Source organism: Somniosus microcephalus, chromosome 9, assembly GCF_052327205.1.
Source record: "Somniosus microcephalus isolate GS21.2 chromosome 9, FLI_Smic_1.0, whole genome shotgun sequence".
Classification (NCBI taxonomy): Eukaryota; Metazoa; Chordata; class Chondrichthyes; order Squaliformes; family Somniosidae; genus Somniosus; species Somniosus microcephalus.
The window spans coordinates 199,415,755-199,443,079 of record NC_140995.1 but is presented as its reverse complement, the minus strand read 5'-3'; the positions used below and the strand labels follow the sequence as shown (position 1 = coordinate 199,443,079).

General features: G+C 42.2%; 1 protein-coding gene across 2 annotated transcripts in view; it reads left to right on the top strand.

Annotated features, from left to right (window-relative positions):
- Positions 1-27,325, top strand: part of atg5 (ATG5 autophagy related 5 homolog (S. cerevisiae)) — a 272,449-nt gene that overhangs the window by 130,655 nt on the left and 114,469 nt on the right. For both annotated transcript variants that reach the window (XM_085997734.1, XM_085997735.1), the window contains exon 6: positions 19,801-19,895. In XM_085997734.1, the coding sequence (XP_085853860.1) occupies positions 19,801-19,895 (95 nt within the window). The remainder of the gene's footprint in view (positions 1-19,800; positions 19,896-27,325) is intronic.

Sequence of the window (27,325 nt, the reverse complement as noted above, 5' to 3'; positions counted from 1 at the left end):
CATTGAAAAAGTGCTTGGATGTGCACATGGGATGCTGTAACCTGCAGGGCTACGGACCAAGAGCTGGGAAGTGGGATTAGGCTGGATAGCTCTTTGTTGGCCGACGCAGACACAATGGGCTGAAATGGCCTCCTTCCGTGCTGTAACTTTCTATGATTCTATGAACTATTGGCCTTGTGGTTGGGAATGAGACATCTCTCCACTCTTGTATTAGCCATAGCTAACTGACCCTCCCCAAACCATTTCTTTTGTTTTAACCATTAATTGAAGTTTCCTTTTTGTCAGTTCACTTTTGTACTGTAGCACTTTCTTTCAGTGATGGACATAATTTAATAGAAACATAGAAAATAGGAGCAGGAGTAGGCCATTCGGCCCCTCGAGCCTACTCCGCCATTTAAGAGGTCATGGCTGATCATCCAAATTCAGTACCCTGTCCCTGCTTTCTCCCCATATCCCTTGATCCCTTTAGCCTTAAGAAATATATCTAACTCCTTCTTGAATATATTTAATGAATTGGCCTCAACTGCCTTTTGTGGTAGAGAATTCCACAGGTTCACCACTCTCTGGGTGAAGAAATTCCTCCTCATCTCTGTCCTAAATGGCTTACCCCTTATCTTTAGACTGTGACCCCTGGTTCTGGACTCCCCTGCCATCGGGAACATCCTTCCTGAATCTAGTCTGTCTAGTCCTGTTAGAATTTTACAAGTTTCAATGAGATCCCCTCTCATTTTTCTAAACTCCAGCGAGTATAAGCCCAATCGACCCAATCTCTCCTCATACGTCATTCCTGCCATCCCAGGTATCAGTCTGGTGAATCTTCGCTGCACTCCCTCCATGGCAAGAACATCCTTCCTCAGATAAGGCGACCAAAACTGCGCACAATACTCAGGTGTGGTCTCACCAAGGCCCTGTACAACTGCAGCAAGACATCCTTGCTCCTGTACTTGAAACCTCTCGCTATGAAGGCCAACATACCATTTGCCTTCTTAACCGCCTGCTGCACCTGCATGCTTCCCTTCAGTGACTGGTGCACAAGGACACCCAGGTCTCGTTGCACTTCCCCTTTTCCCAATCTATTGCCGTTCAGATATCTGCCTTCCTGTTTTTGCCACCAAAGTGGATAATCTCTCATTTATCCACATTATACTGCATCTGCCATGCATCGCATCTGCCCAATCACCCAACCTGTCCAAATCATACTGGAGTTTCTCAGCATCCTCCTCACAGCACACATGCCCACCCAGCTTTGTGTCGTCTGCAAACTTGGAGATATTACATCTAGTTCCCTCGTCTAGATCATTAATATATATTGTGAATAGCTGGGGTCCTAGCACCGATCCCTGCGGTACCCCACTAGTCACTGCCTGCCACTCGGAAAATGATCCGTTTATTCCAACTCTTTGCTTCCTGTCTGCCAACCAGTTCTCTATCCAAGGCAGTACCTAACCCCCAATCCCATGTGCTTTAACTTTACACGCTAATCTCTTATGCGCGACCTTATCAAAAGCCTTCTGAAAGTCCAAATGCACGAATCCACTGGTTCTCCCTTATCTATTCTACCAGTTACATCCTCAAAAAATTCCAATAGATTAGTCAAGCACTATTTACCTTTTGTAAATCCATGTTAACTTTGTCCGATCCTGTCACTGTTTTCCAAGTGCTCTGCTATTACATCTTTTATAATGGACTCTAGCATTTTCCCCACTACTGATGTCAGGCTGCCTATAATTCCCCGTTTTCTCTCTACCACCTTTTTTAAATAGTGGGGTTACATTAGCTATCCTCCAATCCATGGGAACTGTTCCAGAGTCTATAGAATTTTGGAAGATGACCAGCAATGCATCTACTATTTCTAGGGTCACTTCCTTAAGTACCCTAGGATGTAGATTATCAGACCCTGGGGATTTATCGGCCTTCAACCTCGTCAATTTCCCTAACACCATTTCCCTACAAATACTGATTTCATTCAGTTCCTCCCTCTCATTAGACCCCATGTTCCCTGACATCTCTGGGAGGTTATTATGATTGCCAGATGCATGTTAAAACTTGAGGGAAAATATAACTATTCTCAAATTGCAAAATTAGTGTTTTTATCATTTGTGTATGCTGACAACGCCCAGCTCTATCGCCATCACTTGTCTCAATCTCTTCATTGCTTCTGTGTTGTCAGACTACTTGTCCGACATCCAGTCTCAGATGAACTGCATTATCCTCCAGCCAAACACTAGGAAGACTGAAGCCATCATCCTTGGCCACCACCACAAACTCTATAGCCTTGCCAACGATACCATCACCCTTTCGACCACTGCCTGAGGTTGAACGTTTCCATCAAATTTGACCCTGAGCTGAGCTTGCAACCCAATATTCTCTCCCTCACAAAAACTGGCAATTCCACCTTTAACACTGCCTGCCTCCTTCCCTGCATCAGCTCATCTGCAGCTGACCCGATTATTCTAATGTGCTCCTCTCCAGCCTCTCATCCTCCAACCTTCAGAAAGTTAAGCTCATCCAAATCACTGCTGCCCGCACTGTGCCCTGCTGACTCATCACTTCTGTTCTGTTTGAACTACATTGACTCCTGATCCGCCAATGCTTCCAGTTTAAAATTCTCATCCTCGTATTTAAATTCCTTGTCCTCGTCCCTCCCTATCTCTAACCTCCTCCATCCCTACAGCCCCCTCCCCCTGAATTCTGCAGTCCTCTGACTCTGGCCTCTGCGTCCCACAATTGATGTCTGTGCTTTCAGTCATCAAGGCCCTATGCTTCTCTACCCGTCCACCTCCCTCATCTCATGACCCTTCTGAAAACCCAGCTCTTTGACCAAGCATTTGGTTACCCCATCTAACAGCACCTTCTTTGGTTTGATGTCTATTTTTGTCTGATTATGTCTCCATGAAGCGCCTTGTGAAGTTTTCTACATTAAAGGTGCTATATTAATGCAAGTTGTTGTAGCGGCAGAGCAGTCGATGGAGGTTAGTATCAATGTTCCCTTTAAGCTTCGCGGCCGCGCAGCTCTCTGGATCTCCCGCGCAGCTGGTTTGCCAGCTTTTCAACATGAAAAACCGTGCATGCGTGGTATTTTGAATGGGTCGTGCAGCCCCTTAAAGGGGCCGCGCACCCAAAAATAAAATAAGAGGGACCACTGGTTAGTATTCTTTCCACCCGGCTCCAGATAACCTTACAGGCCAACCGTTCTGGTGGGTGACTGAACAAGTGCTCTATGCTGGCATACTGAGCAATAGTGCTCTATGCTGACATACTGTGCACACAATGGGAGTTTATAAGCCTTGGCTGGCCAACCTGAGCATGTGTTGAGGGTTTGTCGATTTCTGCCAACAAACTCAACCCAAACATTTTGTGGATTTCTGTTTTTCTGCCGTGATGACTCTTGAACAGGATTTCATGCATCTCAAAAACAAGGCTAGCCAAAAATATTACAAATCTTTAGTACAGAGCTGCTTTTTAAAAACTTGGAGAACAAACTAGAGGTATGTTCAAACAGTAACAGCAAACACTAAGCAGCAGAGTGAGATATATCATAGCTAAGTGTACGGTCAATACGTACCTGGTGAAACAAAGGGAAAGATTTTAAGAAAAGGGTGCACCAGCCGTGGCTAACTAAGGAAGTAAAGGATGGTATCAAATTGAAAACTAAAACATACAATGTTGCCAAGATTGGTGGGAGGCCAGCGAATTGGGGAATTTTAAAAAACCAGCAAAAAAAATAATAGAGAGAGAAGATGAATTATGAGAGTAAACTGGCAAGAAATATTAAAACAGGTAGTAAGAGTTTCTTCAGGTATATAAAAAGGAAGAGAGTGTCTAAAGTAAACGTTGGTCCCTTAGAGGATGAGACTGGGGAATTAATAATGGGGAGCGTAGAAATGGCAGAGATTCTGAACAAATATTTTGTATCTGTCTTCACGGTAGAAGACACCAACAACATCCCAATAATGGATAATCAAGGGGCCACAGGGAGGGGGGGAACTAAAGACAATCACTATGGAAAAAGTACTTGGTAAAATAATGGGATTAAAAGACGACAAGTCCCCTGGACCAGATGGCCTGCATCCCAGGGTCTTAAAAGAAGTGGCCACAGAGATAGTGGATGCATTGGTTGCAATATACCAAAATTCCCTGGACTCTGGAGAGGTCCCAGCGGTTTGGAAAACCGCAAATGTAACACCCTTATTTAAGAAAGGAGGGAGACAGAAAGTAGGAAACTATAGACCAGTTAGCCTAACATCTGTCATTGGGAAAATGCTGGAGTCCTTCATTAAGGAAGCAGTAGCAGGGCATTTGGAAAATCATAATGCAGTCAAGCAGAGTCAGCATGGTTTTATGAAAGGGAAATCATGTTTAACAAATTTGCTGGAGTTCTTTGAGGATGTAATGAGCAGGGTGGATAAGGATGAGCCAGTGGATGTTGTGTATTTGGATTTCCAAAAGGCATTCGATAAGGTGCCACATAAAATGTTACTGCATAAGATAAGAGCTCATGGAGTTGGGGGTAATATATTAGCATGGATAGAGAATTGGCTAACTAACAGAAAGCAGAGAGTCGGGATAAATGGGTCATTTTCCGGTTGGCAAACAGTAACTAATGGGGTCCACAGGGATCGGTGCTGGGGCCTCAACTATTTACAATCTACATTAATGACTTGGATGAAGGGACCGAGTGTAATGTAGCCAAGTTTGCAGATGATACAAAGATGGGTGGGAAAGCAAGTTGTACAGAGGACTCAAAGAATCTGCAAAGGGATATAGACAGGCTAAGTGAGTGGGCAAACATTTGGCAGATGGAGTATAATGTGGGAAAGTGCGAGGTCATCCACTTTGGCAGGAAAAATAAAAAAGCAAATTACTATTTAAATGGAGAGAGGTTACAAAATGCTACAGTTCAGAGGGACCTGGGGGTCCTTGTGCATGAAACACAAAAAGTTAGCATGCAAGTACAGCAAGTAATTAGGAAGCCAAATGAAATGTTGGCCTTTATTTCAAGGGGGTTGGAGTATAAAAGCAGGGAAGTCCTGCTACAACTGTACAGGGTATTGGTGAGACCACGCCTTGAGTACTGCGTACAGTTTTGGTCTCCTTATTTAAGGAGGGATATACTTGCATTGAAGGCAGTTCAGAGAAGGTTCACAAGGTTAATTCCAGAGATGAGGGGGTTGACTTATGAAGAAAGGTTGAGCAGGTTGGGCCTATGGAATTTAGAAGAATGAGCGGTGATCTTATTGAAACATATAAGATACTGAGGGGGCTTGACAAGGTAGATGCAGAGAGGATGTTTCCCCTCGTGGGGAAATCTAGAACTTGGGGGCATAGTTTCAGAATAAAGGGTCGCTCTTTTGGAACTGAGATGAGGAGGAATTTCTTCTCTGAGGGTCGTAAATCTGTGGAATTCTCTGCCCCAGAGAGCCGTGCAGGCTGGGTCATTAAATACATTTAAGGTGGAGGTAGACAGATTTTTGCAAGATAAAGGAGTGAAGAGTTATGGGGAGCGGGCGGGGAAGTGGCTTTGAGCCCAAGATCAGCCATGATCTTACTGAATCGTGGAGCAGGCTCGAGGGGTCAAGTCCTGCTCCTATTTCTTATGTTCTTATTCCAATGGAGGCGGACGAGATAGCCATGAGTAACTGAAAGGCAAAGCAGAACAGAAGAAGAGAATTTTAAGTCCTCCTGAGGGCAGACTGGACTTCGGTTTAACGTCTCATCTAGAAAACCGCTACCTCTGACAGTGCAGCACTCCCTCTGTACTGCACTGAAGTGTCGGCCTGGATTATGTGCTAGGGGCTTGAGTGGAACTTGAACCTACAACCTTCGGCCTCGGAGGCGAGAGTGTTACCAACTGAGGCAAGGCTGACTCTATGCAATGTGCCGGAGATGTGGTAAAATGGCCAGTGGTTGTGGAGTTTGTAATAAAATAAATATCATTCTCTTCAACGTTTAATGAAGATCCAAAGATATGGTCTGTTCTCTACATGAGTGAAAATAAATGTAAATGGGTGAACTCTTCAGTTTTTGGTTGAAATTTAAATAGCGACTCGTGTTGGGTTTTCTGATAAAATTTTAAATGTTAAGCAATCCGTTGAACTGTTTTTATAGTTTCAACTTGACACATCGAATTTGCTTGTCATTAGTCATTCAGTCATTAAAATACTGCTGTTTAAAAACATAACATGCAAATATTTACCAGTGTATTTTTATAATGTCAGTGTGGTTACTGCAATTATTGATATCGTGCCCAAGCTATAAAAGAAGCATCGAGCTTTATTAAATGTTTATGGAACCCCAGATTCATTATTTGAATTGCATCAACAGCCAAGTAAATGTAAAATATGTTTGATGCAGGCGTTACTTTGGCATAATTGGCTGCTTTGCCCTTGCTTTCAGTTGTGTAAGCAACTCTTTGCTGCTGTACTACTCTGTTGCAGCAGCATTTTAACCTGATGTGTACAGAATGTATGTGCAAGTTGATGACATTTCTTTTAATCTTTGAAGCTAATTATTTCCAGAGATTTTACGTCAGTTCTTGTTTTCAGCAAAGCTTAACTTAGAATTTCAAAAGATGTGAGAACATAGAACTAAATACGGTTCCTTAAAAATCCCGTCCTTGGCTTGTCTGAAGTTGTGTTACACTGATGCCTGGTAAAGACGAACAGTTCCCGAATTGTTAAATTCATCAAGTTTAATACATCATAAGTACTAATTTCAGTCGAGAAAGTAAATTTGATACGTGCATAAAGCAGTCTCCGCTGTAACTATTGGGACAACAAAGGCTAAAACCACTAAAAGTGGTTATTAAATGATACTTATTTGAAAATAATTTGCTGCAAGATTCCAGATATAAGTAAATAATCCCCTCTCTAGCCTTCTGAAAACTTTCATTCAGTTTGCATTGGCATTGAAACGGAGGATGATTTTTTTTTTAAAGTAAGCGTACTAAGGATGGCTTCCTGCAAGTATTCACTAGCGAAGACATGCCTTTCATTAAATGAGGTTCTACAACTAAACTGAATGACTGCAATATTACTTCCCTAGAGGGTCTGTGGGCTCAAAACTAAGAAATCCCCAAGGACAATCACAGAATTCACAGAAACCCCACAGTGCAGATAGAGGCCATTTCGGCCCATCGAGCCTGCACCGACACATATCCCACCCGATCCCCGTAACCCCACGTATTTAATCCCCCTAACACTAAGGGTCAATTTATCATAGCCAATCAACCTAACCCGCACATCTTTGGACTGTGGGAGGAAACCGGAGCACCCGGAGGAAACCCACGCAAACACGGGGAGAATGTGCAAACTCCACACAGACAGTCGCCCGAGGCCAGATTCGAACCCGGGTCCCTGGCGCTGTGAGGCAACAGTGCTAACCACTATGCCACCGTGCAATATACGTATAGTGATTGGGAGCAAAATCTACAAAGTGTTGGCTGTAATAAGTGAATCAATGATTGCAGGAGAAGCCCTCCAAGATTAGAAACAAGCCGACTGTGTTCAAAAAGGTGACAAAATAAATCTGGTAACTACTTTGATCTTGCATCAGTAAATTGCAAAAGAAGGTTTGCCTGTATGAAAACAGTAAATGGCAGACAACATGGTTTCAGAAAGGTAGATCCTGCCTGAACTAAATCCTTGACTTCTTTTCAGGAAGTGACATTCCAAGTGTACATTGGAAAAAGAGCTATGCCTTTGATAAACTTCTACAATTAAAGCTGCTAAACAAACGTAAGGCGACTGGTATTCTAGATAAAATTTGGAAATGGGTATGGAATGGTCTGAAAGTGATGAGCAGTGGGTATTACTTGGGCGAACAGAGTTGCACTGAATGGAGTGCCTCATGCATCAGTACTAGGGTCCCTAATATTTCTAATCTACATAAACAATCTGAATTCAGAAATCTGAAACTCAACTCAAGTTGGTCAAATTTGCTGATACTGAACTAGGTGGGGGACAGTTGAATCTGATAACAGTCAAAGAACTAAGAAGAGACTAGACAAAATTTGCACAAGGGCAGAACTGTGGCAGATGAAATTCAATACAGAAGTTCAAAGTGCCACACATAAAAAAGAATGAGGCACATAATGGTGTCGAACTGCCTAAAGGAGATGCTGAAACAGATCTGGGAGTGATGGTAGGCTTGACAATGACCATGTCCAGTCATTGTTTTGCTGCAGTCAACAAAGTGAACAGAAGGCTGAGCTGTATTCATTGATTCTGTAAATCAATGCAGCATATGTCTGAGGGCTCTTGCGCATCCCCGCTTTTAATTGCTCCACCATTGGTGGCCGTGCCTTCAGCTGCCTAGGTCCTAAGCTCTGGAATTCCCTACCTAAACCTCTCTGTCTCTCTACCTCGCTCTCCTCCTTTAAGACATTCCTTAAAACCTACCTCTTTGACCAAGAAAAGAAAGACTTGCATTTATATAGCACTTTTCATGACCACCGGACGTCCCAAAGTGCTTTACAGTCAATTAAGTACTTTTTGAATTGTAGTCACTGTTGTAATGTAGAAAATGCGGAAGCCAATTTGCACACAGCAAACTTCCACAAACAGCAATGTAATAATGACCAGATAATCTGTTTTAGTGATGTTGGTTGAGAGAAAAATATTGGCCAGGACACCGGGGATAACTGCCCTACTCCTCTTCGAAATAGTGCCGGGGATCTTTTACATTCACCTGAGAGCAGACGAGGATTCGGTTTAACATCTCATCCAAAAGACGGATTTTGGTCATCTGTCCTAATGGACCAGATTTTCCAATCAGAGGCTTCCTACGGGCGGATGTCTCCAATCAGAAAAAATCTACACACTTACCTGCTGGTTCTGTAGGTCCCGAGACTTCCGATCCTGGGCTTCTCCTGGTTCGCGCGTGCAGGGCCCAGGTATCCCAGGTGCGCATGCGGTTCGCAAGTGTCCCTGGGATCACGTGGGCCATGGGGAACCAATCAAAGAAGGGAATCCCCCTGCACACTTTTGACCGGTCTCTGCACATAGATCTGGCAAAAGTATGAATGGGGATCACTTAAAAAAAAAAGTTAAACATTAAATACATTTTTTTAAATTGCGTATTTAAAATTAGTTAAAATTACATTAAACTAAATATTTTAAACAAATTTAAATTTTTGAAAAAGATAAAGTTTTTTACAGGGCTAAAAATAAACTTACCTTTTTTTTAAAAAGCATTTTTTAATTAAATTATAAATGAGTGGGGAGGAAAAAATATTTTTTTATATTTTTAAACTCATGCTGGTAAAAGCAGGCCTTATGCCTGCTTTTACCAGGCGTAAGATTTTTAAAGGTTTTCAGCGGGCGGAGGTTGTGCAGAAAGTGGAACTCCCTGCCCGTGGAGGCCCTTCTCCCAGGCAGGTGGATGATCTGTCAAGAGGATTCTTGACAGATCAGAAGTGCCGGGTTTTAGCACATGCGTTTCGCATGCCTGAAACCGGCAGTTGCGCGGCCCCTACGGGTGCATACACACCTCGTAGGGGTACCCGTGGAGGTCGGAATATCCGGCCCATTATCTCCTTATGTGGCTTGGTGTCAAATTTTGTTTGATAATGCTCCTGTGAAGCGCCTTAGGACGCTTTACCATTTTAGAGGCACTATATAAAGGTAAGTTGTTGTTGAGGGAATCATGCTAAAACTATTGTACTCTGGTCAGATGCACCTTGAATCCTGCTTTCAGTTTTGATCAAGGCGCAAAGAAAATGCTGAAACGCTGGAGCATTTCAGAGAAGGGCCCTGTGGAGATCCCTAGTATCGGGACTGAATCATGATGAAAGGCTAGTACTTCTTGGAATCTTCAGCCTTATGTAGAAGTACATAGAAGCTACAACACGGAAACAGGCTATTCGGTCCAACCAGTCCATGGCAGTGTGTACCCTCCATATGAGCAAATACTTCTAATCACATTTACTCATCCTGTTCCTATATCCCTAAAACCCCTTTTCCTTCATCCACCTGTCTAATCTTGAATGTTGTCATAGTTCCTCAACCATTAACCCTGGAAGTGAATTCCATATCCTCGCAACTGTCTAAAAACATTTCTCCTACCTTCAGATCTAAATCTCTTGCATTTAATCTTCTTTCTGTGGCCCCTGGCTCCCTCAACTACTGGAAACAATCTGCTTCTATCTACCCTTTCCCATCCTATCATAACTTTAAACATTTCTATCATATTGCCCCTTAACTTGCATTGTTCCAACAAAAAAAACTCCAGTTTTTAAAGTCGTTTTTTGTTTTTGTATTTGTATTTGTATTTCCTCATACCAGGCAACATCCTGGCAAATTTACTTTGTACCCTCTCTAAAGCCTCTATATCCTTCCTATAGTGGGGAGCTCAATACTGCACACAGTACTCTAACTTAGATCTAATTAAGGTTTTATATAGGCTCATCATTACCTCTTGCCTTTTATGTTCCATACCTCTTCTGATAAAACCTAGAATTCCATTAGCTTTTTTCTTTTTACAGCCTCTTCAATCTGAGGTGCTGCCTTTAATGTCCTGTTAACCTGTACCCACAAATCCTTCTGCTCCTCAACGTCACCGAGCCAACTTCCATTGAGAGTATAATTACTGCTGTCATTTTGTTTTACCAAAGTTCATCACCTGACACTTACTGACATTGAATTCTATCTACCACTTTTTAGCTAATTCCCCAATCTTATCAATATCCCTTTAGAAGATCAAAGGACGTTGCAAAGAAGTAACTATTCCTTCTATTTTGCCAATTTGGGCACCGCTCCTTCTGGACTTGTATCAAAATCATTGATATACACAGAGCAGTTAAGTGGCACCAGAACAGAACCTTGTGGGACACCATAACCAACTTCCAACCACTATGAAAACCTGCCCTTCTACTCTCTGTTTTCTCCCATCTAATCAATTTTCAATCCCGTTTGCTATCCTCCCCCTAATCCCATACCCCTTAACCTTCGCTAATAATCTCCCATGTGGTACCTTGTCAAAGGCTTTCCTAAAATCCAAGTACACTGTATCTAGTATATTTCCCCATCTACCATGTCTGTTAACCATAAGATTGCTACATTACAACAGTGACTACACTTGAAAAGTACTTCATTGGCTGTAAAGCACTTTGGGACGTCCTGAGGTCATGAAAAGCACTATATAAATGCAAGTCTTCTTTCTTTCCTATTTGTTGAAATGCGTGCTGGCTACTTCTAACTATTTTCTCATTATCTTGATATGTGGTAATTTCATCTTTAATTAAGATTCTAAATTTTTCTTTGCCATTAACTGGCCTGAAATTACCTGGATTAGTTCTGTCTTCTATTTCAAAAATCATAGAAACATAGAAGATAGGAGCAGGAGTAGGCCATTCGGCCCCTTGAGCCTGCTCCGCCATTCAATGAGATCATGGCTGATCAGCCTGGTGAATCTTCGCTGCACTCCTTCCATGGCAAGAACATCCTTCCTCAGATAAGGCGACCAAAACTGCACACAATACTCAAGGTGCGGTCTCACCAAGGCCCTGTACAACTGCAGCAAGACATCCTTGCTCCTGTACTCGAATCCTCTCGCTACGAAGGCCAACATACCATTTGCCTTCTTAACCGCCTGCTGCACCTGCATGCTTACCTTCAGCGACTGGTGCACAAGAACACCCAGGTCTCGTTGCACTTCCCCTTCTCCCAATCTATTGCCGTTCAAATAATAATCTGCCTTCCTGTTTTTGCCGTAATTAATTTGTCGGTATTAAATTGGCCACTCTGCTGTCTTCTGGCACACGCCACAGTCTATAGAGCCCTGAAATGTAATTTCTAGGGTCTCAGCAATTTTCTTACAAAAGTGCATCACCTCATATTTATCTGTGTTAAAGTTAATTTGACAAATAGTTTTACTTTTTAGTAGAATATACTTATTCTGTAGCTTTGCAATCTTTTTTTAAAAATCCCACTATCCTGTGTGCCGTATTCCACTTTTCACTGCACCTCAGCAAGCTCATTTCTCACCTTTCCAAATTCAGCCGTAAACCAATCTGGTATTCTAGTTTTTGTACTGACTTGTTTTCTTTCAACAGGAAACTCTCTTTTTACCGGCACCTAAATAACCGGAAATCTCTCTTAACCGGCAAAATTCAGGAGTAGGTCCAGGTAAGTTTTACTTCATATTAGTGGCCATGTAAACGGGGTTCCTGGATCTGTGGCCGTGTAACCGGGGTTCCTGCACCTGTTGTCATGCAACAGGGACGCCTGGATCTGTGGCCGTGTAACCGGGGTTCCTGCACCTGTTGCCATGCAACAGGGACGCCTGGATCTGTGGCCGTGTAACCGGGGTTCCTGCACCTGTTGTCATGCAACAGGGACGCCTGGATCTGTGGCCGTGTAACCGGGGTTCCTGCACCTGTTGTCATGCAACAGGGACGCCTGGATCTGTGGCCGTGTAACCGGGGTTCCTGCACCTGTTGCCATGCAACAGGGACGCCTGGATCTGTGGCCGTGTAACCGGGGTTCCTGCACCTGTTGTCATGCAACAGGGATGCCTGGATCTGTGGCCATGTACGGGGCTCTCGTACCTTAGTAAGTATACCTCTCTGTAATCCGGACTTTTTGATCAACCGGCACCACGCCGGTCCCGTCGGTGCCGGATAAAAAAGAGTTTCCTGTAGTTGGATCTTAACTGTTACCATATTGTAGCCACTACTCCCAAGATGATCAATTTCATTACTCAACCAGATCTAGCGATGCCTCCACCTTTGTAGCCTACTAACATACTGCTTGAGGAAGAAGTCCTGTACACATTTTATTCTCTTTTCTCCATGTACTCCCCCTCTGTCCCAATTGTTAAGTGGATAATTAAAATCTCCCAGAACAGTAATAATGTTATTCCTACTCATCTTTCTAATCTGACTGCAAACTTCCTCTTCCATTTACTTCCCACAATTTAGAGGTCTGTAATACACCCCTACTAATCTAAAAAACACTTTTTTTTAATCTTCAGGTCCAAACATATTGGGCTGGATTTTCACTCAGAAGTCGGGAAGGAGGCGGAACTACAACTTTTGGGTTTTAGTTCCGCCTCCATCGAGATGCGGCCAATCCACGCGATTTTCACTTGATTGACCTTGTTGAGCCCGCCCAGCGGGCTCAACAGGTCAATTAAGGGCCACCCGGCAACAGGTGATGTCACAGACTGAAATTTCATCTGTCAAGACGTGTTGACAGATGAAATATCAGTGTTTCACAGCTGTTTGAAGCTGTCAAACATTGACAGTCTGACTTCTAACCTGAGTCCTTCTACGCAGACTCAGTTAGAAATCTCGCCGGCACTGAAAGCTGCAGGCTGTCACTTTTGACAGATCACAGCCGTTTTGCTTTCTGTGCCAGCTGAATGATGGACTCCTGAAGCCTAGAGGAAGGAAGGCGTTAAAGGTAAGTACAGGTACATTGGGGAGACCAAACGCAGATTGGGTGACCGCTTTGCGGAACACCTCCGTTCAGTCCGTAAGGGTGACCCCGAGCCTCCGGTCGCCTGTCATTTTAATTCACCGCTCCATTCCCACTCGGACCTCGCCGTCCTTGGCCTCTTGTATTATTCCACGGAAGCTCAACGTAAACTCAAGGAACAGCACCTCATCTTCCGATTAGGCACTTTGCAGCCTTCCGGACTCAATATAGAGTTCAACAATTTCAGATCATAACCTTGGCCCCTATTACTTTTTTACCTTATAATTTTTTCCACCCTTTTGTTTCGGGTCTTCCTTCCCCCCCCCCCCCCTTTCCTTTTGTTTCTCTCTCCCACCTGGAAGCTGTCTCTTACTGCCAGTACACTTCACACCTAATCTCAGCTGCCTTTTGTCTCCACTGGCCTATTACCATCACGTCTGGTTTCGAATACCTTTTATTGTCTCTTTTACATCTTTTGTTCGATCGCAGCCCTGCCTTCGATCTATTTTCTTTTCTTTCCAGTTTTGAAAAAGGGTTTCGACCCGAAACATCAACTCAAATTTCTTTCCATGGATGTTGCCTGACCTGCTGAGTTTTTCCAGCATTTTCTGTTGTTATTTCGGATTTCCAGCATCTGCAGTATTTTGCCATCTTACAGGTAATTTAAACTTCTTTAGACACACCAAACACACTTACCTTTGCACTCATGCACCCATCACTCACCTGAACACCGACATCTCGACCCCTCCAAGTCCTTCAACCCGACGACTCTAACCTGGCGTGGTTTGGCGCTGTCAGGAATCACACACGACACCCTTCAAAATAGGGATTAGGCTAAAAACTGCCTGTTAACTACCTGTTAACAGGCAGTTAATTGGCACTAATCTCTTCCCGCCTCGGGCCGGCGGGTCCCAGTGTGGGGCGGATGCCCGCCTCCTTTGAAACTTACATGGAGGCGGGTTATGGGCGGGATGCTGTCAGGACCCCCGAATTCGGGATTTTAGCCTCCCGCATGCCTAAAAGCCTGCCTCACGGCACACTGAAAATCAACCCCATTGACTCTACCTCTTCCTTGTCTACATCAACCCTTGAAAGGAAACATCTGAGAAGGGACATTGTAGAGGTACATAAGATACTAAATGGAATAGAAAAGATTAATCTGGAGCACCATTTCAAATTAAACCATGACGAAAGGACAAGGACATAGGTAGGACTTATGTCAGGAAGCACTTATTTGCACAAAACGTGATCAATACCTGGAATGGTCTTCTGGCTAGGTTTTTTTTTAATTCATTCATGGGATGTGGACGCGCTGGCAAAGCCAGCATTCATTGCCCTTGAGAAGGTGGTGGTGATCTGCCTTCTTGAACCGCTGCAGTCAGTGAGGTGAAGGTTCTCCCATAGTGCTGTTGGGGAGGGAGTTCCAGGATTTTGACCCAGTGACAATAAAGGAACAGTGATATATTTCTAGGTCAGGATGGTGTGTGACTTGCAGGGCAACTGGCAGGTGGTGTTCCCATGTGACTGCAGCTCTTGTCCTTCTAGGTGGTAGAGGTCACGGGTTTGTGAAGTGCTATCTAAGAAGCCTTGGTGAGTTGCTGCAGTGCATTTTGTAGACAGTACATCCTGCAGACATGGTGCGTCAGTGGTGGAGGGAGTGAATGTTTAAGGTGGTGGATCGGGTGCCAATCAAGCGAGCTGCTTTGTCTTAGATGGTGTCGAGCTTCTTGAGTGTTGTTGGAGCTGCACTCATCCAGGCAAGTGGAGAGTATTCCATCACACTCCTTACTTGTGCCTTGTAGAAGGTGGAAAGGAGGGGAGTCACTCGCTGCAGAATACCAAGTCTCTGGCCTGTTCTTGTAGCCAGTATTTATGTGGCTGGTCTAGTTAAATTTCTGGTCAATAGTGAGCCCCAGGATGTTGATGGTGGGGGATCCGGCGATGGTAATCCTGTTGAATGTCAAGGGGAGATGGCTAGACTCTCTCTCGTTGGAGATGGTCATTACCTGGCACTTGTGTGGTGTGAATGTTACTTGCCATTTATCAGCCCAAACCTGAATGTTATCCAGGTCTTGCTCCATGCAGGCACGGACTGCTTCGTTATCTGAGGAGTCGAGAATGGAATTGAACACTGCAATCGTCAGCAAATGTCCCCATTTCTGACCTTATGATGTAAGGTAGGTCATTGATGAAGCAGCTGAAGATGGTTGGGCCGAGGACACTTCCCTGAGGAACTCCTGCAATGATGTCCTGGGGCTGAAATGATTGGCCTCCAACAACCACAACCATCTTCCTTTGTGCTAGGTATGACTAGCCAGTGGAGACTTTTCTTCCTGATTCCCATTGACTTCAATTTTATTAGGGCTCCTTGATGCGCCACACTCAAATATTGCCTTGCTGTCGAGGGCAGTCACTCCCACCTCACCTGGAATTCAGTTCTTTTGTCCATGTTTGGACCAAGGCTGTAATGAGTTCTGGAGCCGAGTGTTCCTGACGGAACCTGAACTGAGCATTGGTGAGCAGGTTATTGGTGAGTATATGCCGGTTAATAGCACCGTCCATTACCTTGCTAATGATTGATGGGGTGGTAATTAGCCATATTAGATTTGTCCTGCTTTTTGTGGACAGGACATACCTGGCCAGCTTTCCACATTGTTGGGCAGATGCGAGTGTTGCAGCTGTACTGGAACAGCTTGGCTAGAGGCGCGTCTAGTTCTGGAGCACAAGTCTTCAGCATGATAGCCGGGATATTGTCTGGGTCCATAGCCTTTACTGTATCCAGTGCGCTCAGCCGTTTCTTGATATCACATGGAGTGAATTGAATTGGCTGAAGACTGGCTTCTGTGGTGGTGGGGACTTCAAGAGGAGGCCGAGGATAGTCAAAGAAGACCTCAATCATTTGAGGCAGTTGGATGCAATGAAGGTGGCATCAAAGGGTTCAGTCAAAGAAGGGCAAGGTGGATTAGTGTGCTTCATGCACAGCTCACTTTCGTATTGGGTTTTATATTCTGCGAACCTGGGAGACTGACTTGAATGTGTTGCTTCAGTAAACATTGGCTGCCTGGTGTTCTGGTGAAACTTAATGACATTTGACCACTGTTTCCAAAGGTCGGTTAGATACCTGCACAAATATTCTAAACTGGCATAATTTAAAATGGAAGTATTTTTTGATGCTTTTAGTCATACAGATGGAGCATGGCAAATTTCTTCTGCTCTAGCCTCATCTTTTGAGCACTGTTTCAATACAGTATTTAACATAGGGACCCTATGTCATTATAAAGTAATATTCTGAATAATGCAAACTGGACAGACTGGTATGTTTTTGGACAGGATTGGATGTGTTTGGTTTGCTTAAATGTCTGTTATATTTTTTTAAACTCCTACCATTGGCTTAGTTTTCTTGTATTTTCATCATCATTTCCTTAGACACTTAAAACATCTGCACTTCAATTTTCAGTTCAGTTTTCCCATGCAAAATCTGAAGCATCAATTTTACTTTCGTCTTTTTACAAAGTTAGACTTTTTTTCCTTTCTTATTTTCTCTTGGGAATAAATCTTTTTTGTTATGATGCTGGGGGGAAATAACACCGACAGGCCATCAAATTCTCTTTCATCTTCATGAATCATTTTTAAAACAGGATGCTTATCTCAAAGTTATTTGGGTGTTCGCAAAGGTAGCCCAGGATGTGACTGAATTCCCCTACAAGAATGCATGTTCAGAGTTGTACAGCATCTAACCCCCTATTTTGCTCCTAAACACATTAAAATGAATTGTATAGTTAATGCAGTACAAGGCAGAACTTAAGACTCTTTTGAGTGCTGCATGATGATACTGTTTCAGTGATTTGGCTTTATACATGAAAAAGTACTGAAAGAATAGCAAAGTTGCCACCAGTGACCACGCAATTGCTTTGATTTTCAATGACCCTGTTCAATCAACAATTGCCTATTTGATCAATTTGGTATGTGAAAAATGAGGAACTATTACAGTTGTGCTATGGTTAAACATATTGGTCTGTTTTTAAACTTGTAATGAGCAACTGTTCAACTCAGCAAGGAAATCATTAATTGCTTTGTCTCCAGTATTTTAAAATAGATCAGTTAAAGGTGCCATTATACTTGCATATTGCTTTCTTTATTCACATCCGTTGAGGTGGAGGAAAAGAAAGAATATCTAAGAGTAATGCCCCCAAAAAAGTTAACTGAAATTGTTCAACTAGTATTAAGTGAAATTGTACATTACTTCATTTTTATGTTACCATAAATATAAGTTCATTAATCTTGTGTTCTTTCAAATATAATAGGATGCACGTCAAAGCTTTGTAATCTATGCCCTGCCTCCGCAATATTTCCTGGCGTCCTAATTTCATATTGACTCCTGTAATGAAAGCCATCTTTCAATAATGGGGGAAAAAAGTTAAATATTACTGACCTATGCTATGTTACAGTTGAATATTGGTAAATGCATAACTGGTTTCAGAAGAAATATGCTTGGATCGAGATTTCTACAAACTACATTTAAAAATAGACAATTGTTATTTCATTGTACTACAAATCTTTTTCAATGGATCTTTCAAAAATGAGCCATTACGCTCTGTATTTAATCTTAAATTCTATGCAGTTTAAGTCCTGTACACACTCCCTTGTAAATTATTTCAGTTATGGCCCTTTGCAGTTATTCAACTGTGTGTCTAAACATAATCCATTTTTACTCTGTTCATAGTGATATAAATTGCTAATTTTACTGTGATATACAAGTAAGTACTGATGCTCCAATTATTAATACTATATAGTGTTTCTTGACAGAACATTAACATTTTGTTTACTTTAAAATACCTGATTATTTTGATCCACAAAGTGTTAATGCAAAAATTTGGCTTTGCATTGCCTGTATCCAAGAATGATTTTTACTTCTTCACTTAATGCTTTATTTCAAACTCTCCAGGTAAAGTGATAGATGCACAAGGGTAATCTACCAGTTACTTTTTTCTAAATGCGTAAATGTGGTGCATGCCTTAATTTGCTATTGGTAGTAGAAGTAAACTATTCAATTCATTAGAAGCAAAATAGCATGTGGACCGCGATCTGTTATTCTGTCATTTTGCAGATGGGTGAGCACAGCAGACTGCAGCTGTGCATCTTCACCCACCTGCAGCCTGACCTTGTTTTCTCAGCAGTCCACAGCATAACACATGACTTAATAAGACTATACTGTTTGTTTCACGTTTGATGGAGGGAGGCTAGATTAGTCATTTAATTCCTGCTCATTGTACAACGACCCCTGCTGGATCTGTGTGTATGTGGATACGTGATAAAGGCAGGCTTTGGCTTGGCTGTGAATCACCCTGTGATTGAATAGCCTGCTGGTAATTATTGTTGAGGCTCGCATGTGAATAGTATCCATTGGTAAAAGCTAAAAATAACATGAGCACTAAGAAAATCTATAAACAAAACTAACTACTTTGAATCTTTGTGTGATGCACTTCCCAAAGAGCTACACTTCTTTAAAAAGTTTAACATTACTGATCTGTGTAGGTGGAGCAGAGCAGACATAGATTGGGGTAGAATCTCCTTGTATTTTTCTCTACTTTTCTCCCATATTCTTCTGAAGAGGTAACTCATACGTATGGCCCAATGGGTATTGGCCATCCTCTGGTACATGAGATACTAAGTGAATAATGCCTGTAGGGACCATCACCATTGAGCCTGTTCCCATCTTCAAGTGATTCCTGTGCACACATCCAGTTGTCACTAATGTTGAAGAGGACTAGGGTTTGTGAGAGATGCCTGTTCTCTTTGTCCCACCCCAATGTCCTGGGGGTGTTGCTGCCAATTGTGTGCTCCAATGTCAACCAGACTGAGATCAGCTAACTCCACACACAACAGGGATTCAATCAGAAACCTTTCTGAGCTATGTGGTTAAGTACAACACCATGCAGTGCATTATAAGCATTATTTGGACTGATGTAAAATTTCTTGCTTCACATGTGTAGCATTAAAGCTAATTTGTGATGTTAGAAACATACATTTTTCCAATGGCTAATACCTTGAGGGAAAGATCGAAGCAGTTGTATGCAACGAAACTTTACAATAAGGTAATATACAATACTTTAAAGATGAACAATCTGACTGCTTCAGCTGTAATCATTCTCCCCACCCCCACACTGTAGATTGCACAGACTGTGCAGTTAATGTAACAAATAGTGGAACTGGCCTTTTGAGAGTTGAGAATTGCTGTGTGGGTGCTGGAGTTCAGACAATCAAAGCAATAATAAATGAAGTTAACCAAGTAGCTACTGTCTAAATTTGATCTGATGAAATTAGTTTTGATAGTAATTTATATTGTGAAACAGATATTGAAATTTAATTTTTCTTTATATAGACAAGTTTGACCAGTTTTGGGCCATCAATCGAAAACTTATGGAGTATCCAACAGAGGAAGGCGGGTTCCGATATGTTCCTTTCAGGATATACCAGGTGACAACCTTCACCATGTGATAGCTGTATAATTTGCATGTGTGTTTTTATCTCAATCAAATTCTCTGTTGTTCCTATAATTCTGCAAAATTTAATATAGTTCATTCCTTTGCCATTTGGATATTTGAAAGCAGTTGTGAAAATTTCACTTGGGTCTTGCTTTAGAGTGGTAGGCCAATAGTATAAAAGGAAGTACTGTTTTGTTTTGACTTCTAATAGAAATGTTATTTGACGGGTCAAGTGCTGTTACATTCAGTGCCCACCATGTTATGATGTCATTTTCATCTGGCAATTGATAATTTACTTGTAAAGGAGCATTTCCTTCTGGCTTATAACAAATAAAAGCAATTCTTGCATTGTATCCCCACTTAATGCCAGCACAGACTCGATGGGCCGAAAGGCCTCCTGTGCTGTACTATTCTATGATTAACCAGCTGGTGTTTTCTAAAATGAAATGCACCTGGATTTTTGTTCTGCATGTAATATATAGTCTACTCCTGATGATTCAAAGTCATTTTTTCCAAAGTTGCCAACCGCTCACTTTCCAAGCAAGCTGGCAGCTTTCTGGCCCTCCATTCACAGTACTCGCATGGTAGTACCCTAGTTTGTGGTTTGGGAGACTTTATAATTGGTGCACGACACTTTGTGAGTTATCTCTTCTCCATGTGTGCAATGTTTCAGAGCATGAGCAGAAGGAAGAGTGCACAATGCATTGTAGGATAATAATTGGCACCTGTATTTCCATACAAAGGTATGGACTGAATCATTGTGAGGTATCTGAGGTAGGGCTTGATAATCTTTAAATTCTTTACATATATATATGTATATATATATGAAAGATTAAGGGTAAGGTTTTATGTAATTACCAGATAAAATACATAGGATATACGGCACAGAAACCGGCCATTCGGCCCAACCAGTCCATGCCGGCATTTATGCTCCACTCGAGCCTCCTCCCGTCTTTCCTCATCTAAATCTATCAGCGTAACCCTCTATTCCCTTCTCCCTCATATGCTTATCCAGCCTCCCCTTAAATGCATCTATACTATTCACTTCAACCACTCCCTGTGGTGGTGAGTTCCACATTCTCACCACTCTTTGGGTAAAGAAGTTTCTTCTGAATTCCCTATTGGATTTCTTGGTGACTATCTTATATTGATGGCCTCTAGTTATGCTCTTCCCGACAAGTGGAAACATTCTCTCTGTATCCACTCTATCAAAACCGTTCATAATTTTAAAGACCTCTATTAGATCACCCCTCAGCCTTCTTTTATCAAGAGAAAAGAGACTCCGCCTGTTCATCCTTTCCTGATATGTATACCCTCGCATTTCTGGTATCATCCTTGTAAATCTTCTCTGCACCCTCTCCAGTGCCTCTATATCCTTTTTATAATATGGCGACCAGAACTGTATGGAGTACTTTTAAGTGTGGTCTAACCAAGGTTCGATACAGGTTTAGCATAACTCCCTACTTTTTAATTCTATCTCTCTAGAAATAAAGCCTAGTGCTTGGTTTGCTTTTTTTATAGCCTTGCTAACCTGTGTTGCAACTTTTAGTGATTTGTGTATTTGTATTCCAAGATCCCTTTGTTCCTCTACCCCACCTAGCCTTGCACCCTCCAAGTGATGTGACCTCTTCTTCCTACCAAAATGTAATACCTCACATTTATCTGTGTTGAACTTCATTTGCCAATTATTTGCCCATTGTGCAAGTTTATTAATGTCCTGTAATTTGTTGCAGTTCTCCTCAGTATTGACTCTTCCCCCCCCCCCCCCCCCCCCAAATTTGGTATCATCTGCAAATTTAGAAATTGTGTTTTTGATTCCAAAGTCTAAATTCAGAACAGCAGTGGTCCCAGCACTGATCCTTGTGGAACACCACTACCCACCTTCTGCCACTGTGAACAGCTACCCTTTACTCACACTCTCGGCTTTCTGTCTTGAAGCCAACTAGCAATCCATTCTGCTACTTGTCCCCTGACTCTGCATTCTCTGACCTTATTCATTAGTCTGTTATAGGATACCTTTGACGTAAGAAAACTACTAGGCACTTGGTCTAAGCGTTAAACAAAGCTTTAATCAACTGTTTTACAACATGGAGGTCTAGTTGTGTCCTTCACTAGTTCCTGTTAAGAATGTCCTGCGCAAGCTGGGCCCGTGCCTGAGTATTTATACTCTCCCTGGACAGCGCTGCCCGCAGGCCGCTCAGTATTATTTCATCAGTCTTTCTTTCATGAATGACTGATTCATGTCAACCTTATTGAAGGCCTTTTGAAAATCTAGATAAATTACATCTTCTGCATTACCATTGACTACTCTCTCTGTTACCGCTTCAAAAAATTCAACAAGATTGGTCAAGCAAGATTTTCCCTTTTGAAAACCATGCTGACTATTCATTATTATACTTTTCGTTTCCAGATGTTCTTCTATTCTCTCCTTTAGTAGGGATTCCATTATATTTCTTACCACTGATGTTAAGCTGACTGGTCTATAATTCTCTGGACAAGTTCTATCCCCCTTCTTAAAGTAGGTATTAAGTTAGCTGTCCGTCAGTCCTCTGGCACCACACCTTTTTCTGAAGAATTGTTAAATATGTGTAGTAATACCTCTGCTATCTCTTCCCTAGATTCTTTTAAAATGCGTGGATGCAATCCATCCGGACCAGGGGTTTTATCTTCTGAGTTTGATTAGTTTATTTAATATATCCCCCTTTTTTTTAAATGCACTTATCCCATTACTCATCTCATCAATGCCATGTCCACCTGTTCTATCTCCCTGGTAAATACCGAAGCGAAATAATGATTTAATATTTCTGCCATCTCCCTATCATTACCTGTGGTATTGTCCTGTCTATCCCTTAATGGCCCTATTTCCATCCCAACCGTCCTTTTTTTTAATTGATGTGCCTGTAAAATATTTTACTACAGGAAACTTTGTGCTATCCGGCACCCACGGGACCGAGCTGCTGCCGTTGCCTAAAAAGTGCCGTACTCTCCAGAGTTAATGTTGAGAGATACGGAGATTCTTATCTCCGTATTTGACAACAAACACTGTTGCTTAGCAACAGCTTCTAAACACTCGGGTGTGGCCCTAAAGCTCTGTAGCTGAAGCTGTTGCTATAGCTACAGACCTTGCACAGCTTGACTGTTCAAAAAAAACAAACAAAAAGAATTAAAAATGGCTGCTGATTTTTGCCGGTGGCTCCAGATTGCTGGATAGCTCACCTCCGGATAGCACAGTTTCCTGTACTAGTCTGAGAGACTGTCTCTCTGGTTCTAATTCAATCATGTAAATACAGCATTACTCGCGTCACAGTTTTATCCGCAAAGCCATATACATTTTGAACATCCCTGATTTCTAACATCTTTCCTTGCCCTCAATTGTTCCCTTATGTCTTTATTTATCCATGGAGTCTCATTAGTGTTTAGTTTGTTCTTTCCTTTTAGCGGAATACATTTTTCCTGCACTCTGTTGAACACCATTTTAAATGTTTCCCTTTGTCGTTCTACATCGTTGTTGGCCAATATTGTTTCCCGTTTTATCTTCCCAAGTTCTATTCTCAGCCCCTCAAAATCAGCTTCTCTCCAATCTATTAACCTGGTTTTTGTCATACTTATGTCCTTCTCTATTTATGTCCTTCTCTATTATCATCTGAAAGCATATTGGCCTAGAAGTTCGGTTGGCTTTGCGCCCAGTTTTCGCCCAAAGAGGGCATTGCCGGCTGCTTTCCGCGAGCCCGGCACTTCTCCGTGGTGCCGGGCTCATTTGCCGGCACAATCCAGCGGCGATCTCCCCGTTGCAGGCACCTCCACCTTAAGAGAAGGAGGAGGACTGCAGTACCGCAGCCTGCCGCACCGCATCGGGTGGCGCAGCGGCGCCTACAGCGCTGAAATTCAGTTTCAGCGCCCCAAGCGGGGGCGGCCACACCCTGGAATAGCGCCCGGTTCCGACTTGGGGCGCAGAAGCCGAATATCTGACGGTCGCTAATGGCTCCCCGCCCAGCGCTAACTTTTGGGCGCAAACCAGCTGGCGGGCCCAAACTGAATTTCTAGGCCATTATATTATGGTCACTATTGCCTATGTGTTCCCCTACTTTTACTTCTCTTATCTGCTCTGGCTCATTCCCCATAACTAGATCCAATAGCGACTCCTCCCTTGTTGGGCTTTTTACATATTGGGATAGAAAGGAGTCCTGTAGACATTGTAGGAACTCCATTCCTTTATCCCCTTTACCTACCCCTTCTGTCCAATTAATATCAGGGTAGTTGAAATTCCCCATGATTATTCTATGTCTTTTACTAATTTCTCTGTATATTTCTTCCTCCACCTCCCTTCCACTATTAGGTGGTCTGTAGACTACGCCTATTAGTGTGATTGATCCTTTATTATCTTTTATCTTTTTCCATATGGATTCTATTTTAGTCAGAAAGTTTAACTCATTTTAATAGAATTTCCTCTCACTTTATGTTTAACCATCTTTTTAGACTCCTGTTCTATAACTCTATTTGCTCCCTTGCCATCAATGTCCTCCCTTACTTTATCCTTTCCTTTGTTCACTTTTCCTGTATTTATAATTAGGCTGCTTACGTTTCTTGTAGATCCCTCCCCCCTTCGTAGTAGTTTAAAGCCTTTACCACCTCCCTATAGAACATACATATCACAGACCTATTGGATATCATTATTTAGCAGCAAAATAATTTTCAAATGTATCGTAAAATTGTTCTCATTTAATAATTATTACAATCATGGGTCCTTGATGTTCTTTCTGTTTACATCATTGATATAAGTTAACTTTTTGTTGAGTAGAACGCAATAAATGTACTCCTAATGAATTAAATCATGGAAGCCCCATTAGTGGAGTGGTACGAAATGTAGACTGGTGCTTGTAGAAATAATCATGCGATTACTGTCTCATGTTGTTGGATTCAACAGCAGTTTGTGCATAAGCTCCTTTTCTCCAGTAAAGCTTAAAAAAATGTCTAATCTTTGTCTAGTGGGCTAGAAAGTAATTACTACACTGATACCTATACACAGCCAAATAGCAGAATACTCTGCTTTTAGACAAATTGACAACAATCGAGTTGTTCGCTCCCAAATATAAAGCACAGGACTTGGCATCCGCGCTAACCTAAGGCTCAGTTCAACTACACAAAGATTTATACTAGTCACCTATGTTCAGACAGCAAGTGGATGACGCTCCTAAAGCTGTACCTGAACAGAACCAAATTAAACATTCCCAACTAAATTTGGCTGATGGTTCCATGCAACGTTTTTTTTTAATCTAACTTTAATTTCATTAGACCTTTAATGTTATTTTTAGTGGAATTTAAAATAGCTTAATTACAAAAATTAAAAACAAATATACATAATTAAAATATTAATCAATCGCCTGCTGTGTTGCACAATAGGATTCAGGTATAAGCGTAATCTTCAAGTCAAGAAGGGATCAGAGTTGAGTTGGGACTGTGAAGAATCCGTGCAGGGAACACTTGCTCACAATATACATAAATGATTTAGACTCAGAAATTGGAGGTATAGTGTTGAAATTTGCAGATGATACCAAATTGATGGTTATAATTAATAATGTAGGGGACTGCACCAAAATACACGAAGACACAAACAGGCTTGCAAAGTGGGTGTAAATAGCAAATGAAATTCAGTATAACGAAGCGTCAGGTGGTTCATTTTGATAGGAGGAGTAAGGAGGCTACTTATTCCTTTGGAAGATAAGAAACTAAATGAGGTAGAGGAGTTGAGATCTAGGAATACAGATACATAAATTTAAAAGTAGCATCGTAAATTAATAAGGCCATAAAGAGTATAAACAAAGTACTGGGGTTCATTACTACAGGAATAGAATATAAAAGCAGGAAGGTGATGTTAAATTTATATAGAATCTTGGTTGCACTGCACGTTGAGTACAAAAAGGATGTTAAAACACTGGAGAAACTTCAGAAACGATTTACAACGATATCACCAGGATTGAGAGAATGCAACTATCATGAAAGATTTAGCAGGCTGGGGCTCTTTTCTCTCAAAGAGAAAACTAAGAGGAGCTCTGATAGAGGTCTTATGAAGAGGTTCAATGTGTGGCTCTGAAGAAACCTTTTTCACTTGTGGGTGAGTCCAGAAGAAGCGTGCATAAATATAAGATAGCCACTAACAGATCGAATAAAGAATTTAGAAGGAATTTGTTTACACAGAGAGTGGTGAGAATGTGGAACGTGATACCACATGGAGTGGTTGAACTGATGAGCATTGATGTGTTTAAAGGGGAGCTTGATGCATACATGAGGGAGAGGGGAATGGGGAGTCAGGAGGCAAGGTGGGAAGAGCTAAATCGAGTGGGAGGAGGCTCATGTAGCGTGTATATACACTGGCATCGATCAGTTGGGCCAAATGGTATGTTTCTGTGCTGTAGGTTCTATATAATTCTGATGATTATCCAATTTCCCTTTGCTCTCTGTGTCCATCAGATGAAGTCAGTTATGGGGATCAGCTGTGATGCCCTTCATAGTCAAGTAACCTTCACATACCGTCTAGGTTCACTACTAAATGAAGACAAGGTACCAGAAGGTTGCTTGTGCCTGTGGAATTGTACCTCAGTGACGTGTCACCAACATTTGGAGAGGAGACAGAGCTTCCCTAATAGTCTGGCAGGTTAAGGCACCACCTAGTGTGTACTACTAAGCCATATCGATCAGAAGGCCCTAGAGTTAATTGCCAATCCCTGCAAAGTTAGTTGATATCTGCCATGGCAAGAGTTGGATGCTAATATTGGCTTCCTGGGCTCGGGGAGAGAAATGTCAGCCAACATTCTGAGTTGAGGTAGAAGATCAACCATGATCGTATTGAATGGCGGAGCAGGCTCCCAGGGTGCCACAGGGATCAGAGCTGGGGCCTCAACTATTTACAGTCTATATTAATTACTTGGATGGAAGGGACCGAGTGCAATGTAGCCAAATTTGCTGACGATACAAAGGTAGGTGTGAAAACAAGTTGTGAGGAGGACACTGAGTCTGCAAAGGGATATAGATAGGTTAAGTGAGTGGGCAAAAATTTGGCAAATGAAGTAGAATGTGGGAAAATGTGAGGTTTGTCCACTCACTTAGCCTGTCTATATCCCCTTGAAGCCTCCTTGCATCCTCCTCACAACTTACATTCCCACCCAGCTTTGTATCATCAGCAAACCTGGATATATTACATTTGGTCCCCTCATCCAAATCATTGATGTAGATTGTGAATAGCTGAGGCCCAAGCACTGATCCTTGCGGTACCCCACTAGTTACAGCCTGCCAACTGGAAAATGACCCATTTATTCCTACTCTCTGTTTTCTGTCCATTAACCAACCCTTAACCCATGCTATTATATTACCCCCAATCCCATGAGCCCTAATTTTGTATAATAATCTCTTGTGTGGCACCTTATC